Below are 14,764 nucleotides of genomic sequence, written 5' to 3' on the forward strand. Positions count from 1 at the left end.
TAATTAGCAGTGCAGCTAAGGCATTGTGGTCCCATGAAACACTTCCATCCATCGTAGTTCCATGGACGTGGACAGGGAGCATATCTGAGCAACAAACATTTCCAGAACTGTCCAGTACAGGACCTGCTACTGCTGATACAAAACTGATGACGTTGTTCTGACAGAAGCAGCAGCAGGGCCACCTCTCATCACCTTTCCTCTCTCCTCCCCATGTGTCAGCAGTAGCTGGTCCAGGCTCTCTGTGAGCACACAGCCCTGTCAGCAGTGGCGCTAAGTTTGGCTGCTGTGAGTCAATAAGCTCTCAATGAGTGGGATAGCCTTGTTTTCTAGCTAAACAGAGATGATAGATGTGCCTGCAAACCTCATCTAGCTTCTGTGATTCCTGAGAAAGCAGTCATCATGCAGAATGTTTCACTAAAAACCCTGCATTCATTTGTATCTGGATTTAGCATTGTGCATGCTGATGGTTGTTTTGAATTTTCATAGTGGTGTTTTTGTTTTTTTTTTAGTGACTGGAGAGTTGAAGTAAATAATCATAATAATAAATTGTAGCATTAATTTGCATGTGCTCAGTACTTGTTTTTGCAATAAATATTTTTGCTTCGAGCCCTAATACTTCAGTGTCCAAAATACATAGTTTCATTCTTAAAGGTCAGTGGTTTTGGTGATGAATGCTGAAAGAGCATTTTTCCTTTATATTTACACATAAAGCATTTCAAACAATTAACAATGGGAGAAAAGGAAATCGAAACATTACTTCAAGGCACAAAATTGATTCCTCCCACCCTCTTTTCCCCTTCTGGTTGTGATTTTGGAAGTTGTCCTATGAATGTTTCCTTTGTAAGAAATGGATTGATTTAAGCATGTGCTGGGAGTTGGGGTGGTTCAGCCTCGAGAAGAGAAGCTCCAGGGAGACCTTGGAGCATCTTCCAGTACCTAAAAGAGGCCTACAGGAAAGATACAGAAGGATTCTTTATCGGGAGTTTAGTCATAGAATGAAGGGCAATGACTTTAAAGTGAAAGAGGGTAGATTTACGTTAGGTTTTAGGAATAAATTCTTTCCTGTGAGGGTGATGAGGCCCTGGCACTGAGTGCCCAGAGAAGCTGTGGCTGCCCCATCGCTGGCAGTGTTAAAGGCCAGGCTGGACAGGGCTTGGAGCAACCTGGTCTAGTGGAAGTTGTCCCTGCCGTGGCACGGGGTGGAACTAGATGAGCTTTCAGGTCATTTCCAAACTAAACCATTCTGTAATTCTATGCTGTACTCACATTTTATTGTGAGATGTTTGGACATATTTAGAACATGTAAGTCAGGTAATCATTCTGTCAAATGATAAAATAAGGGAACATTCTGAAGGGGGAGGGGGCAGGGGGGAGAGAAGCAGTCTAGAACTGTGACTTGTTACATGTGCTTGGCTTTAACAGGAGTAATCATGCCAAGTTGATATTTACCCTTCTTTTTGCCCCTCTTTGTTTTCCTGCTAATACTTAACCCCTGACATCATTCATCCTTTGTAGTAAAAGAAGAATGCAGCTAAGTTGTAATCTTGAGTCTAATTTTAAAATTAACTGTAATTAGAGGCAGGGTAGGACCACTTCTGATGGCTTTTAAATTATGCCACTGTAAATATAAGTTAAAAGTAATTAATTCCAGTTTGTGTCCACATCTTCCTGCAAGTTTCAGAATCTTCTGCCTCATGACATGTGACAAAAGCTTTGAGAGCAAATCATAGTGTATTCATATGACTTTGCTTCCAGTGCCCTTGCAAATCACTGTTTTCAGTTCCCACTAACCTGTAGCCCAGACTTGTAAATTCCATGCAAGTTTTCATAGTCTTTCATTTGGTTTTGCTCTGGCAGATATGCTTGGTATTTATTTAAAATGGAGTGTCTGCAGAAATTCCTGTGTGGGAGGAGAGATTATTTACCTTGCAATAAGTACGCATTTTTACTTGATGAATTACTCCATGGCTCTCCTTTGTGCTCTGCTAGTCAGAGTTCCTGCCTGTGACACTGGTTTTGGAGATGGCAGTAAGTGGCTGTGGGTGCTGCTTGCTTCCCTTCTGTAACTTCTGTTTATGTAGTCCACACATAAAAGGCACAGATGTGGTGGTTCTTATGTGTGCATCAATTTGGAATGGGTGGGAACAGTTTACTTTGAAGGATCACCGTTATGGTTGGGTGAAAAATTACTTTATTCAGATCCCCAGTTTCTGCTGTATTGGGAACATGAGGCACCAAATTAGAGGAAAAATAGACATAAAAAGCACAAATATGTATGATTGTCTATGCCAGTAAGTAGTATCTTTAAAGAATTAGCAGCATTTCTCAATTTAGCTATTTTTTGTTACTGAATTTAAGTCAGAGAAGGCCAACTGAATGCCATGGATTTGTTCAAAATTCCTAGTAGGTGAATGCACTAATAGGAAAAAAAATATTTAACTTCTCCTTGAAGTGAGGAAATGTTCATTTTGTCACTTATTATAGAAATGAGCACATGCTGTGCCATACCCTTCTGCGTGGAAGGATTAGCATGGGATAGTAACCATGGTACCAGTCAAGTTCCTGGCATTTCTCAGCCAACACTTTCCATGTGACTCAATGTAAGACATTCACCATTTGCAAGCTGCAGTGTTTTTCTCCTGTAAAAGAAATGTTAATGTTTATTTCACTTGAGAAAGCATTTTGACATGTTCAGATGAAATGCACCATCATCAAGGAAATTATAGTGCAAAACAATGAGGAGCTAGACTAACAGTTGAAATTAGAGTGATTATTAGGTATTTTTTTCTTTGTGTATTATGGGTTTATTAAAATATGTTGAGTTCAATAAGTCGCTGCATCACTTGGTATACATGTAAGATTTTAATCTTTTTCCCATTGCAGTTAAGTTACCAACTTAAAGTGGGTATCATGTACTGCAAAGCCGGGCAGAGCACTGAAGAGGAAATGTATAATAATGAATCAGCAGGTCCAGCCTTTGAAGAGTTTCTTCAGCTTTTGGGAGAACGAGTTCGACTCAAGGGATTTGAAAAGTATCGTGCTCAGCTGGATACAAAGAGTAAGGCTTTTTCATTTAATTTTTTTTCACCCTTAAGTGAACAAAATATGTCATATGATCACTAAGTGATGTTTAATAGAGTTCTTAAAGATAACCTCTTTGCCAAAGGAAGATAGTTGCTCAATATTAGAAGTGAAAGCAGAGCAAGTATGTAATTTTATCCATACCCATACGGTCTTTCAACTCTGATCATTATTGGATTTTTGTGCTAATTTGGTATGAAGCTATCACTAAAGCTGCAACAATAAACCAGTAAATATGGAACCATTATTGGCATTGCAAATCCGTCATCAGTGTGCTGCCTAACAAGTAATCGATACAGTTGGTAGGTCATAGTTTTTTTTAATGATATGCTAATTGTCTGTCACTAAAAAAAGTTTTGAGAACCCATCTGTGTAATGCCCTTGACAAGCTGATCCATTGCTTTTCTGCTGTGTCTGTTGCATGTAGTTTTCCTTCTGAGCAGTTTTGTCTTACTCGTGCTATCCATTATTTTCCTCCCTTTATGATTTTTCTTTTGAGTTATGGAAATTAATCTGGAATTGGCAGTTAGCAGATTTAACTGCAAACCATATTGCAGTGGAAAGATAACTTTTGACAGTATCCATAAAAGAAACTCCCTGCTTTTGGAATCAAGCTTGTGAAATACCTGTTTATCAGCTAGCATGTGCTATATTCAATTTGTAAATCAGAAAATACACAGTGAAATTTTGACCTGTCCTCTTTTTCTCTGAGTGTTAAAAGTAACCAGTTCCTATGGAAATCTTTTGCTATTTTGCTCACTTGCAGCAAAGGAAATTCAATAAGGAGCTGATTCATAAAAGCTGAAAAGCTTTCATCAGCTCTGTGCAGCAAAAACTGTGCTCTTGTCATGGGTCTCCTATCATGAATAGAGTAATTTGCTCTGCTTTACTGCTCCGCTGTTCTACTTTGTGGCCTTCATTCTTACGGGGTTCACATTACCATCTCCTTGGGCTGTTCTTGATCTCCCTAATCATCAGAGGGTTATAAAACTTCCTGTGGTTTTAAACCTAACTTACTAGCCATTTCTCCCACATTTACCACTGAGCCTGGTTTCCTTTAGTTGCAATACTTATATTCCCTCTGTTATATTTACTCCCTTGAGAGCATTTACATGTTGCAGTTGTGTCTCCTCTATACTTTTGTGCTGTTATCCTTAATAAGCCAACTCTCTCTTACTGGTGTGAGGCATGGATTTCTCTGCTGTCCACACACACATATGCTATATTACTTGGTAACTTTCCTCTGCACTCATCCAAGTTTGAATTCAGTCTCTTCCATTTTAGTGGCTAGGATTATATACACAGTTCCAGATGAGATCCAGGCAGTTTGTTGTAGCGTTTTCTTGCCTTTACTGGAAATATATTGTACGGGTTTTTCTTTCCTGCAGCCCCCAAGTGTTATTTTATCAGGTATGAAAATAAGCTAGGTTGACAATCAAAAGTTTATGGAAAAGAGAAAATATTTATCATTTCATAGCTTTTGGCTTTATATTGTGACCTTCTTTATTACTTTTAGTAGATAGAGTAAAATCTTCTCTCCCCTCATTTCTGATTAAGGCATCTGAGAAAAAAAACAACAAGCCTTTTTTGCTGTCAGTCTGCATAGTTTTCTAGTACATGTAAATACTGTATGATTAAGAGTTTATTCATCTGTTCAGATATACCCATGAAAGCTGTAACTGTGTCTTAAGTGCTTGGTGGAAATTTTCTTCTAAACAGCAGAATTTTCCACTTCTGTTTGGAAAAAAAATTTGTCAGGTTTTGATCTTATGTACTACAATATAGTGCTTATTGAATGGATAGGTATGTAAACTTCTATTTGATTGAATCTCTCATGGTTTTAAGAGTGGTGTTCTTGCAACAAATGTTTTCTACACGGTATTGAGAGCTGACATGTCATGTTGCCCAATAGACCTACCAGCTCTATATCTAAAAATACAGATAGCCTTTACATGAACACTTCACTGTGATTGGAGAGAAAAGGGGATGCTCTGAGTGCGACTGCTGCTTTCATGGAAGGTTTTCTACATTTTCTTTCAGTCAGGGTTTACACACTCACATACATGGGACCTCATCAGCTAGAACTGCTTAGGAACTTCCAAGTTCAGGTTATGTTGTCTGCAGGCTTACCAAGGAAACATGCATACATGAGTTTTTTAGCAAGGAGGTTTAGACAGCAGCAAATGTGAACAATGGCAACAAAATTCTGCAGTTAATCTTGGTGGTGTTGTTTTCCTTTCTGCCAGTGTGCAAAGGGGGCCAGCACTAAGCTCTTTGGATAGGTACATTCAGAAACCCTTATTGCATATTCTGCATAGGAAAAGTAGAGGGAGTCACCTTGTAGTAGGCACATGGTTAAAGACCAGAGATGGCAGCAATAGCTGCATCTCATATGGGGAGTATTTGAACAGCAGAGTAGGTGGCAGGGAGGTTGGCACTATGTGATCTTAAAGGTCCTTTCCAGTTCTAACTGTTCTGTGATTCTATGGGCAATACATCTTCAAGAGCTACACTAAAGAATCAGTCCTTTCTCCCTTGGCAGAAACACAGAAAGGACTGCAGAGGATATGGCTGTGGTCCTTACCATGACTTAGGTTTACAGGGTTTTGTTGAAACAGCTAGGTCTGCAGCTAGGAAGTGAGCTTTTCCCTTTTCCAGCTATGTGCTCTTCTGTTGCTAGAGATCTCTGTAATAAAATAGTTATTGCTCAGGAAATTTTCCTGCATAAAAATTCTGTTCAATGTCAGCACAGTTAATGGCAAAGATGCTCTTAGAAAACAAATGTCTGTTCATTAACTTGTGAGAAAGGTCAGAGCTATGTAGGCTACTTTGCTAGTTGCTATGCCTTTGAAAATACTTTGCAACCTTTGAAAAGCAGATGGTTGGTGTAAGGCACAATGAAAAACTTTCTCAGTGCGGGGGGAAGCTGATTTGTGTATGTACTTTGCAAATTTTCACAAGATGTTTTTAATTTATGCAAATTCAGAAAAGTAAAATTGTTCCAGCAAAAGTCACTTTCAGAACAGTTGTTATTCTTGGTAATTTTTAGAATTAGGGGCCTAATTGGTAAGTATCTGTAACAGAGACAATTCTTAAAAGGAGGGATCTCATGCATCCCGTTAACTGAAAGCCTATTTAAGTGTATTGGATTCTTCAAGGGCTTTAGCTTTGGATCTCTGCCAGTGCCACTGTGAAAGAGCTGCTACTTTTAAAGTTTTGTTTGTATATTTCTGGAATTACCAGAGGGGAAACAGTATCTCCTGGCAGCCTGCAGACTTTGGATTGGAAATAGAGCTTGAAAATGTCATGTATCCCGCAGTTGCTAGGAAGTTTATGGGCATCACTTTAAAGTAATAAACATCATAGCAATCTTTCAAATTATAACTTCAGTTACTTTACTTTATTTCCTAGTTGTAATACATGCTTTATTTCCCTCCCCCTCACTTAGTCTTATTTCTCAATATTTTAAAGTGGTAAATTGGACCAGCTAGATAATGCTAGGCCTTGTAGTTTGGTGTGTGTGTCCAGCAGAGTGGTGCAGGAAATGAAGATTTAATTAATTTGAGTTGTAGGAGTTTGAATTATCTATTTGATGAGATTATAAAGGTGGCTAATAATGGTAGGCTTCTTTATTAGATGCTTATACTGTGTGACTTTCTGGTCAAAACATGAGAAGAATATAAATGCAGCACAGAAGATACTAAAGATTAAAAGCTAGGGAATTGGTAGACTCCAAATTGACATTTCTATTAGGGGTTTTCAGTAAGTCCCAATGTTTCTAATGAAGTAATACAGATTAATAAGAGTAATTTCTTAACTTGTACTACTTGACATCTTTCCAACTGCGTGGAAGAATTTACTGCTGGGTCTGAGAAGTTCACTGGGAGGAAGACGTATATCCAAAGGAGGTCAGAGAGCCCTTGACTGCTTAAGAAGCTTAAATGGGCGTGTGTGAAAGTCCCTCTGCATTTCTCTGTTTATGTTGTAAACATACTTTTGTATGATACAAAATAAAGGGTAGTGTCTGAAAATTACGTGGAAATTACAGAAGTTGAATGTGAGTGCTTGATGTAATCCTCCTGAAAGGAGAACTGCTTTGACAGGCCAATAACTAGGAAAAACTAGAAATAAAGCATGACTTTTTAACAGCAGAGGTAAATGGGGGACATTAAGCTCTGAAACTTCTTGGGTCTGAGCCTTTAATTGTGAGCACTGCTCCAGTTTGTAGCAATGGCTGTTCCTTCTCCTGCCTAATCAGTATCTTTTGTTGTTTTCCTGCAGTTCCTTGCAAGGTCTTCAAAACACTGGTTTAGATTTCCTACTTGTACTCTTTTTTACAGTTTTCTAGTGTGAAGGTTTTAAGACCTGCTGTAGGAGCAGGCTGATAATGCCCTGTGGCTTCAGTGAGGTATCAACAGTATGCTGTTGGTGTCAGTCACAGTCCTGAGCACTGCTGGTTTTGGAAAAAACACTTAAACAGGAAGCTGTTAAGACAGTCCTTGTGAAGATAACTGAGAAACATTGGAAAGACAGGAGAATAAGGTGGATTTTTAAAACTGAATAATGGTGGAAGGAAAAGATCAGCGAAGTAACCAAATCCAGCAACGGGACGAGACTGTGAAGGCAGCATCAATAGGTATGCCATAAACTGAGAGCAGGAGGGGATGCCTTCAGTGTAAAAAGGTGCTAATGAATTTCTAGATCCTTTGGACCTCTGTTAAGTGCAAGGAGATCAAAGTATATTGCAGTGCTGGCTTCCACTTCTGACCTTGAAATAATGGATACTATGCCAGCGTGCAGTCTTGGATATTACTGCAATGGCAGTGATTTGATATAATGCTGAACCTTAATTACTGTGGTATACATCAGAAGTATTCTGGATTTGTAAGGAAGAAGAAATCTGAATGATAAGAAAGATGTGCAGTCTCTAGTGGGCATAGACTTCTGTAGCTGGATTTGAATGACAGGGATTTAAGCTGTGAAGTACTTGGAAATAATTGGAATCATTAAATCATTTTCACTGTAGCATTGCTTAGTTTGCAGAACCAGTGCTGTTCTGTGATCCCTCTTCTACCTGAAACTGAAATCTATCCAGGAACATTGAAAGCTTGGCTTAAATGCATAGGTGTTGTTGTAGCATCTGTATTGTCAGATTTGCTTTATTATTTTCTTCTTCACCTCAAACCCTTTTGGGCCCCTGCCCCACCTCTCTTACCCACTTCCCTTTCTTTTCGCACCAGCTGCCTCTATCCAGTTCTTTGTTATATTTTTTGAGTGCTCTAGTTATGAAAGATGATGCACAAGTCAGCATATTTGCAGTTGGGCAAAAGCCAGTAAGGACTTATGCTGATGTTTAGGTGACTTTCAGGTGCATCTGTTTCCTTCAGTGTGCACTGTAGTGATTGGGCAGAGGATAGAGGCTGCTGTGAACTGAGTGCAAGATGAAATTATTACCTTTCAGCTCTCTTGCTGCTGTAATTAGCATTAAAAAGAAAATATTTAGCAGTTAGCTAGTTTTTCATAATGGCAACTTTGAGTTGCGGCAGAGGGATCCCAATCTTACTGAAACATGAACTAAGATATGTAGGGGTTTTGGTTGGTTGTGTTTTTTTTTTTTTTGTTGTTTGTTTTTTGTTTTTTTTTAAACAAGTTTCCAGGATTATTTTTTTTCTCCTACTCCCCTCCCTTTTTTTTCTCTATAGATAATTTGGAATTCAAAATTTCTGTGCAGGTAGAATCTGGAAGATCCTCCATTTTATGGAGGGTGTTGTGGCTTTTCACTTACAGCAAAACTACTCCTGTTTTATTTGACAGAAAAGTGAAACTTCTTGCTAAAGCTTATACCCAAAATCTGGGTAAATAAACTGTATATTTATTTTACTGTAAATGCCTCAGCATTCTAAGAGCTGTTATCACCATAGTAACATGATCTCTCTGCTAATAAAAAATGGCAAGGTGTAGTTTTTAACAGCTTTTAAAAATACTTTGCTATAAATAGCTGAGATTATATAATATAGTAGCATGTTTCTATAATTTCAAATAACTAGGGTGCTTTTTTCCATATATAAATCTAGTTATTTTAAAAAATTGTTTGAAAATGGGCTTTTTGCACAGTGGACAGAAGTTAAATGTAATGGAACACGTTCACTGTTTCAGCTTTAAATGTGTTACTATTTAAATTCATGGAACATTTTTCAAGGTCTTATTTTTGGGAGGGAGAAGAAGTAAAAACAGAAGTTCCCAATTTGTCTGTAATAAAGTGTTGCCTAAACCCAACACTTTGTAAACTTTAATAATATCGTCTCTTCTTTTTTTCTTTCTAAACTTCATAATCCCAGTTTTTATCACCTTTTCTCCACATGGAAGTTTCTTTATCCATATATAATTGGGTTTTGTGGCCTTTTTCTGGATCCCTTCTCTTTCTTCTGTATCTGTTAAAACAGGGTGGCCAGAACCAAAACAGGTGAGAGTACCTTTGATTAATACACCAGCATCATAATGTCATTGTTATGAGCTTTTTCCATCATCAGCTGTATTGTCAGCATGCTAGCATCCTGTTTGGGTTTTTGACTGTTTCTATCCAGAAAGCACCTGTTTTAGTGAAGGTTTTCTCCGACTTCGTTACAGTTCATTTAGAGTCCTGATACTTCAGTTTAAAAGAATCCATTCTTTCTTATGTTGTGGGTTATATGTCCATTGATATTTAATTATGCATGAGATCGTGGTATTTATTCGCAGTATCTTACTTTTCCTTCTGAAGCCCTTTTCACGTTCCTTAAGTTCAGTTTTGTTCTGATTAGGCTGAGATAGTGGGTGGTGTCTGAAAATTATTTCAGACTTTGTTACCGCTTTTCATTCTTAAATAGGCTGTTTTAAAGTGTTTTCTGGTAAATTCCTATTCCTAACAAGTTCTTAATTGGGAAAAGTACACAAAATGATACTTGCCATCTATATGTGTCGTTTTCCTTGGGAAGTGAATAAACTGTGGCTAATTTTTTACTTGCTGACATTTCAGCTGGGTTCAAGGATAAGTAATAATTCTTGCCTTGCCTGATGATTTTCTTTGAAAATAAGGAAACTTTGTTCTTAAACTTTTTAAAATAATGTTTTTATTCTCTCTTTTTTCTTTAACTGCAGCTGATTCAACAGGTACTCATTCTCTATACACAACGTACAAGGACTATGAAATCATGTTCCACGTTTCGACTATGTTGCCATATACTCCAAACAACAAGCAACAGGTAAAATAGACTATGCCTAGTTAAAATTTTTTCTCCCATCTCAGAAGTAGCTGAGCTATTGAACACTATTGACAACTTTCTTTTATTGCTAGCAATGAAAACCCTCGAAGAATCAAAAGTATCAAATTAAAATTGGCCATCTCTGTGTTGGGAAGATGAGCAAAGCAGATCATTGTAGTACATCATAGGTAGATTTTTCTCCAAGACTGTTTTCTGTTTAATTATGCATTATTTACTGAAACTTGTACGTAAATATACAATAATGTCAGTAGCACATCTCTGTTAGATAAAGAAGAATTCATGCCTTATGTCAAAAGGAACATAGTGTGCTTGACGTGATTTTTAACCTTCCTTAGCAAAGCACATTCAACTTTAAGGATTGCATTTAGGAGCTTTAATATGCACAGAATCAGTTTGTCCAGCACATTACGCAGGAAGACATGAGACAAAATACCTTTTTTGTTTGTTTAATTTTTTTCTATTAGAGTGAAGAGACACCTAGGCAATCCTGCTTTGGTACTCTGAACTACCTGATCTTGTTAAGTACTAGTCCATCTTGTTGTGTAGGAGATGCATGCATTTTATGCTAGAATCAATTTTATTTTGTGTTTCTGCAACTAAAATAGAAATATCCTTTGACAATAAAAGGTAGCACAGCATCCTTTCTAGCTTTCTTTTGTACAGTGAATGTTATACTACTTTCTCTTTCCCCTTAGTCTTGGATTTACTGAAATAATACTGTCAGCAAATTACTATAACGTGTCTTTAAGAATAGTGACAACTATTTTCAACTTGAAATAGAACCTGCTTCTGGCTTGTAGAAATACATAAAGTGGGGAATATCTTCCACCTTCCATGTATCACTGATTACGCTGATTCTAGCAGGTTTTATTGTTGTTTTTCCTTTTTGTTTACCTGTAAAACTTCCCGAACAATCTTACTGAATATTACATGTAGAAATTAAATTGTTATGAAAATGCCCATGTCATTATTTTTTTTTTACTGAAATTTACTAGGTTAATAACTAAAATTCTGGTACTTGTCATATCCTCAACTGTTTCATGTTTCAGCTTTCATTTGGAATAAAAAACCCCAATATTTATAATAATGAGACATAAATAACTGAAAATTGTGAAATGGCTGCGTTTTAACATATGCATCTTTTTTTGTTAAAGCTTCTGAGGAAACGACATATTGGAAATGATATTGTGACAATAGTTTTCCAGGAGCCTGGAGCACAACCATTCAGCCCAAAGAACATTCGATCCCACTTCCAGCATGTCTTTGTCATTGTAAGAGTGCACGGTCCCTGTACTGACAGCGTTTGTTACAGGTAGCTATCACTAGTTTCAATGAAAACATGGAATTTGAGTGCAAAGGGAGGTGTCAATCCTCTTAAATTCTCAGCAGAGAAACTTAATGAAAGGTAGGGGTCAAGGGATTGAACTGTTGTTCATGTGAATTTAGAACACTTTCTAAAAGGAAATGGATGCATGAGTTTCTAAAGGAAACACACCTAATGATAAAATCAATGCTTTTATCGTATAGGTATGCACACACACTATATATATATATATATGTATGTATGTATGCATATATAAAAAATTTAGGAATTATTTTCAAATTTGTTCTCGCTTTCTTTTTATCTTCTTCATTAAGAATGTGCTAGAAGAGTATTTCTATGCTGATTCTTACGAATTCACTTTTTGTTCAGATAATTTATGCAGGAGCTTACGTTCTGTTTTTTGAAATTAAGACAGTGAAAAAGTATGACTAACCTTTCAGAACAAAGCTAAGCTCTCTGAAATGTTTCATCTGAGCTTCTTCATTTCTTACTTCAGTCTGACAAAGAAATTCCAGAGCATTATACAGCAAAAAAAAAAAGGCACTTAGTGTGACCTTAACCTTAGTATTACTAAAATAGAAAATGCTAATTGCTAGTAATGTATAATAAAGGATTGCACTAAGTAGCCTTAGAATTAGCTAGTCTTTACTGAAATACAAATGTTCACCTAAGCGTATCATTCAGTCAGCTGATTATTTAGAGGAAGAGGTAAGACTGCAGTATCTGAGATGGTCTACTCATTCTTTTCAAATAAGTATAATAAGATTTAAAGTCTTTTCACTCTCCACAAGTTTTTGGTAAAGGTCACACGGAACTTGTGGAACTGATGCTGACGTTTGTACATACATTAAACTCTGTTGGAGTAGGCACATTCATGTTGATACTCATTTTGAGGCAGCTTATTGACAAATTTAACAGCTACATAATTTATGTGGGCATACCTTGTTCTTAAACTTTTAGACATATGTTTCAGCTCTTATTCTGTACGGAAACTGATTCTGAAATAGAGGGAAAGTAGGAAATACGTCTAAAAGGCTTACCAGATGCATTTTCCATTTGAACTGGGTAATACAAACTCAGAGAAAGGCGTGCTTTTGGTTATTATTTTAAATAATATGACTGCATATTTTCAGCTTCTTTTAAGAGGTATGGGAAAGATTTATACTTCTTATACTGTAATAAATTTGGATATCTCGGGTTCTGTTTCTGACCTTCAGACTTGTAAATTGCTTTCATTTTTCAAGTGTTCACAACTACAAGGGCTGGAACCTTTTGGTTACTATTAGTGAATAAAATCGGAGAATTTCAGTGTTAGGGAAGCTACAGGCTTAAAACTTACTGAGAGGGAGAGCAAGTAGGAAAAAAACACTTGACATGCTTCATTTTGAAGTAGGAAACAACCAGAGCATTGTATGTTTTGTGTATGTACTGTCTTTAGCATTAAAGTATTTCTTTTTTTTTTCTTCTTTTCCTCTTAGTGCAGAGACTTGATTTAAATTTGTAGAACTCCATTATGAAAAGTTTTTCTAGGAAACTTTTCAAACTAAGTTTGACCTCTTTTTTTTAACTGAATTATTTGGAACAGTTTCATAGATTCATAATTCTAGACAAAACAGGAAGCCTTGTTGCATAAAAATGTACTGGATTTTATATTAAAAACTACATAAAAAGAATAAAATCAAGCACTGTCTTGGCCAGTGATTCTTCCTCCCAACTAAGATAAACAGTGTTTCAAAGGTCTGGCTTCTCTGTCAGCATCGTTCATGTTTCAGAACTTCACTAGCAATTGTTACAAATTAAATTCTTATCACCATGATCATGATAATGAAAACCTAATTAAATAAAATGTCACTGGTAGTTTTTCATTACATTCAGTAATTTTGCTTTAATGCGTAGGCTTCTGTCTCTTAATAGCACTTCCTTTATAACTACTGAAGATGATCAAGAGTCAGATCACAGCTATGCATCATGAGCACCCCCTGTTGTGTACTTTTAGATACATTAGCATACATTTGAAAGAAATATGACACCTTTGAATATCAGTTGCTAGAAAACATAATTAAAAATAAAAAACAAACAAACCCAAAGCAAGTAAAACCCTCTGCCACCCAAACTGAGGCAATATGGTTAAGAATTGGGTGACTTAATTTTTATTTTTGGTGTTCCTGTGTGTTTCCTCCAATCTTCACTAGTATTTCTGCAGATACCGGTTTGGGAAGGTATAGAAGGGGGGAGAATTATGATTAAGGATTCAGATAAGTTAGAACAAAGTTAAAAATAATACCAGTCTTCCAAATAAAACACCACATACATTGCTAGTGTTCAAGTCCTCTTCCGTTTTTCTTTATAAAACTCCATTGTCGTGATATTTTGGCCATATTTTGGTTATGTTTTTTTAGCTGCAGTTACACATATGTGGTAAATCATATCTGAACTGTTGGAGCATTTCTTGTCACAAAATTGGGGAACTGCAGTGTCTTCTTGGGACAGACTGACAGACTGATTGATACTGGACTCTGATGGCAGATCTTGAGTGATGCGGAATCTTCAGCGTTACCAAACAATTCTCATCCATTCTGTATCAAGACAATTGATCAGGGAGAGTAGCTAAGCTTGTCAGCATTGACTAAGGCAGTCTGATTGTCAGTCCATCACTTCATATGGAAATTAAAAGGAAGAGTTGAAAAAGAAAGCCTCTATTTCTAATATACGTCTCCAAACTTGTAAGAAATTTCTTAGTTGTAGTATTTTTGATTCTGCTTCTATCACTTGCATGCAGTATTAGCTAGTGCAGTTTTCAGTTCAGAAATTTAAAACATTTAGTAGTGTGGTGTATATATGCTTTCAGTTGGCAAGACAGTTCTCACAGTGAAACTGGCCTTGTGAGCTGACATTGTCTTTATCTTTTTAATGTGTCTATTTTATCTATATTTCTGCTATTGATCACAGACTTTACATTGCTTCCAGATGAGCCTTTCAGCTTTACGTAGCTAAATTTTATAAGCTAGTCATTGTAATAGTGCTGAATTTTTCTGTTTATAGTCAAAACAAACAAAATTCTGAACTTCCATACTTGAATGATTATCAAAAACGCACA

General features: G+C 36.7%; 1 protein-coding gene across 2 annotated transcripts in view; it reads left to right on the forward strand.

The window, feature by feature from the left end:
• The window catches only part of SIPA1L1 (signal induced proliferation associated 1 like 1), an 81,585-nt gene that overhangs the window by 17,899 nt on the left and 48,922 nt on the right, over positions 1-14,764 (forward strand). For both annotated transcript variants that reach the window (XM_061347140.1, XM_061347141.1), the window contains exons 4-6: positions 2,884-3,058; positions 10,219-10,322; positions 11,498-11,655. In XM_061347140.1, the coding sequence (XP_061203124.1) occupies positions 2,884-3,058; positions 10,219-10,322; positions 11,498-11,655 (437 nt within the window). The remainder of the gene's footprint in view (positions 1-2,883; positions 3,059-10,218; positions 10,323-11,497; positions 11,656-14,764) is intronic.

The sequence above is a fragment of the Neopsephotus bourkii genome, unplaced genomic scaffold (genome assembly GCF_033783945.1).
Source record: "Neopsephotus bourkii isolate Nb327-2 ecotype Australia unplaced genomic scaffold, CSIRO-AGI_Nbou_v1 NB_301, whole genome shotgun sequence".
NCBI classification, from domain to species: Eukaryota; Metazoa; Chordata; class Aves; order Psittaciformes; family Psittacidae; genus Neopsephotus; species Neopsephotus bourkii.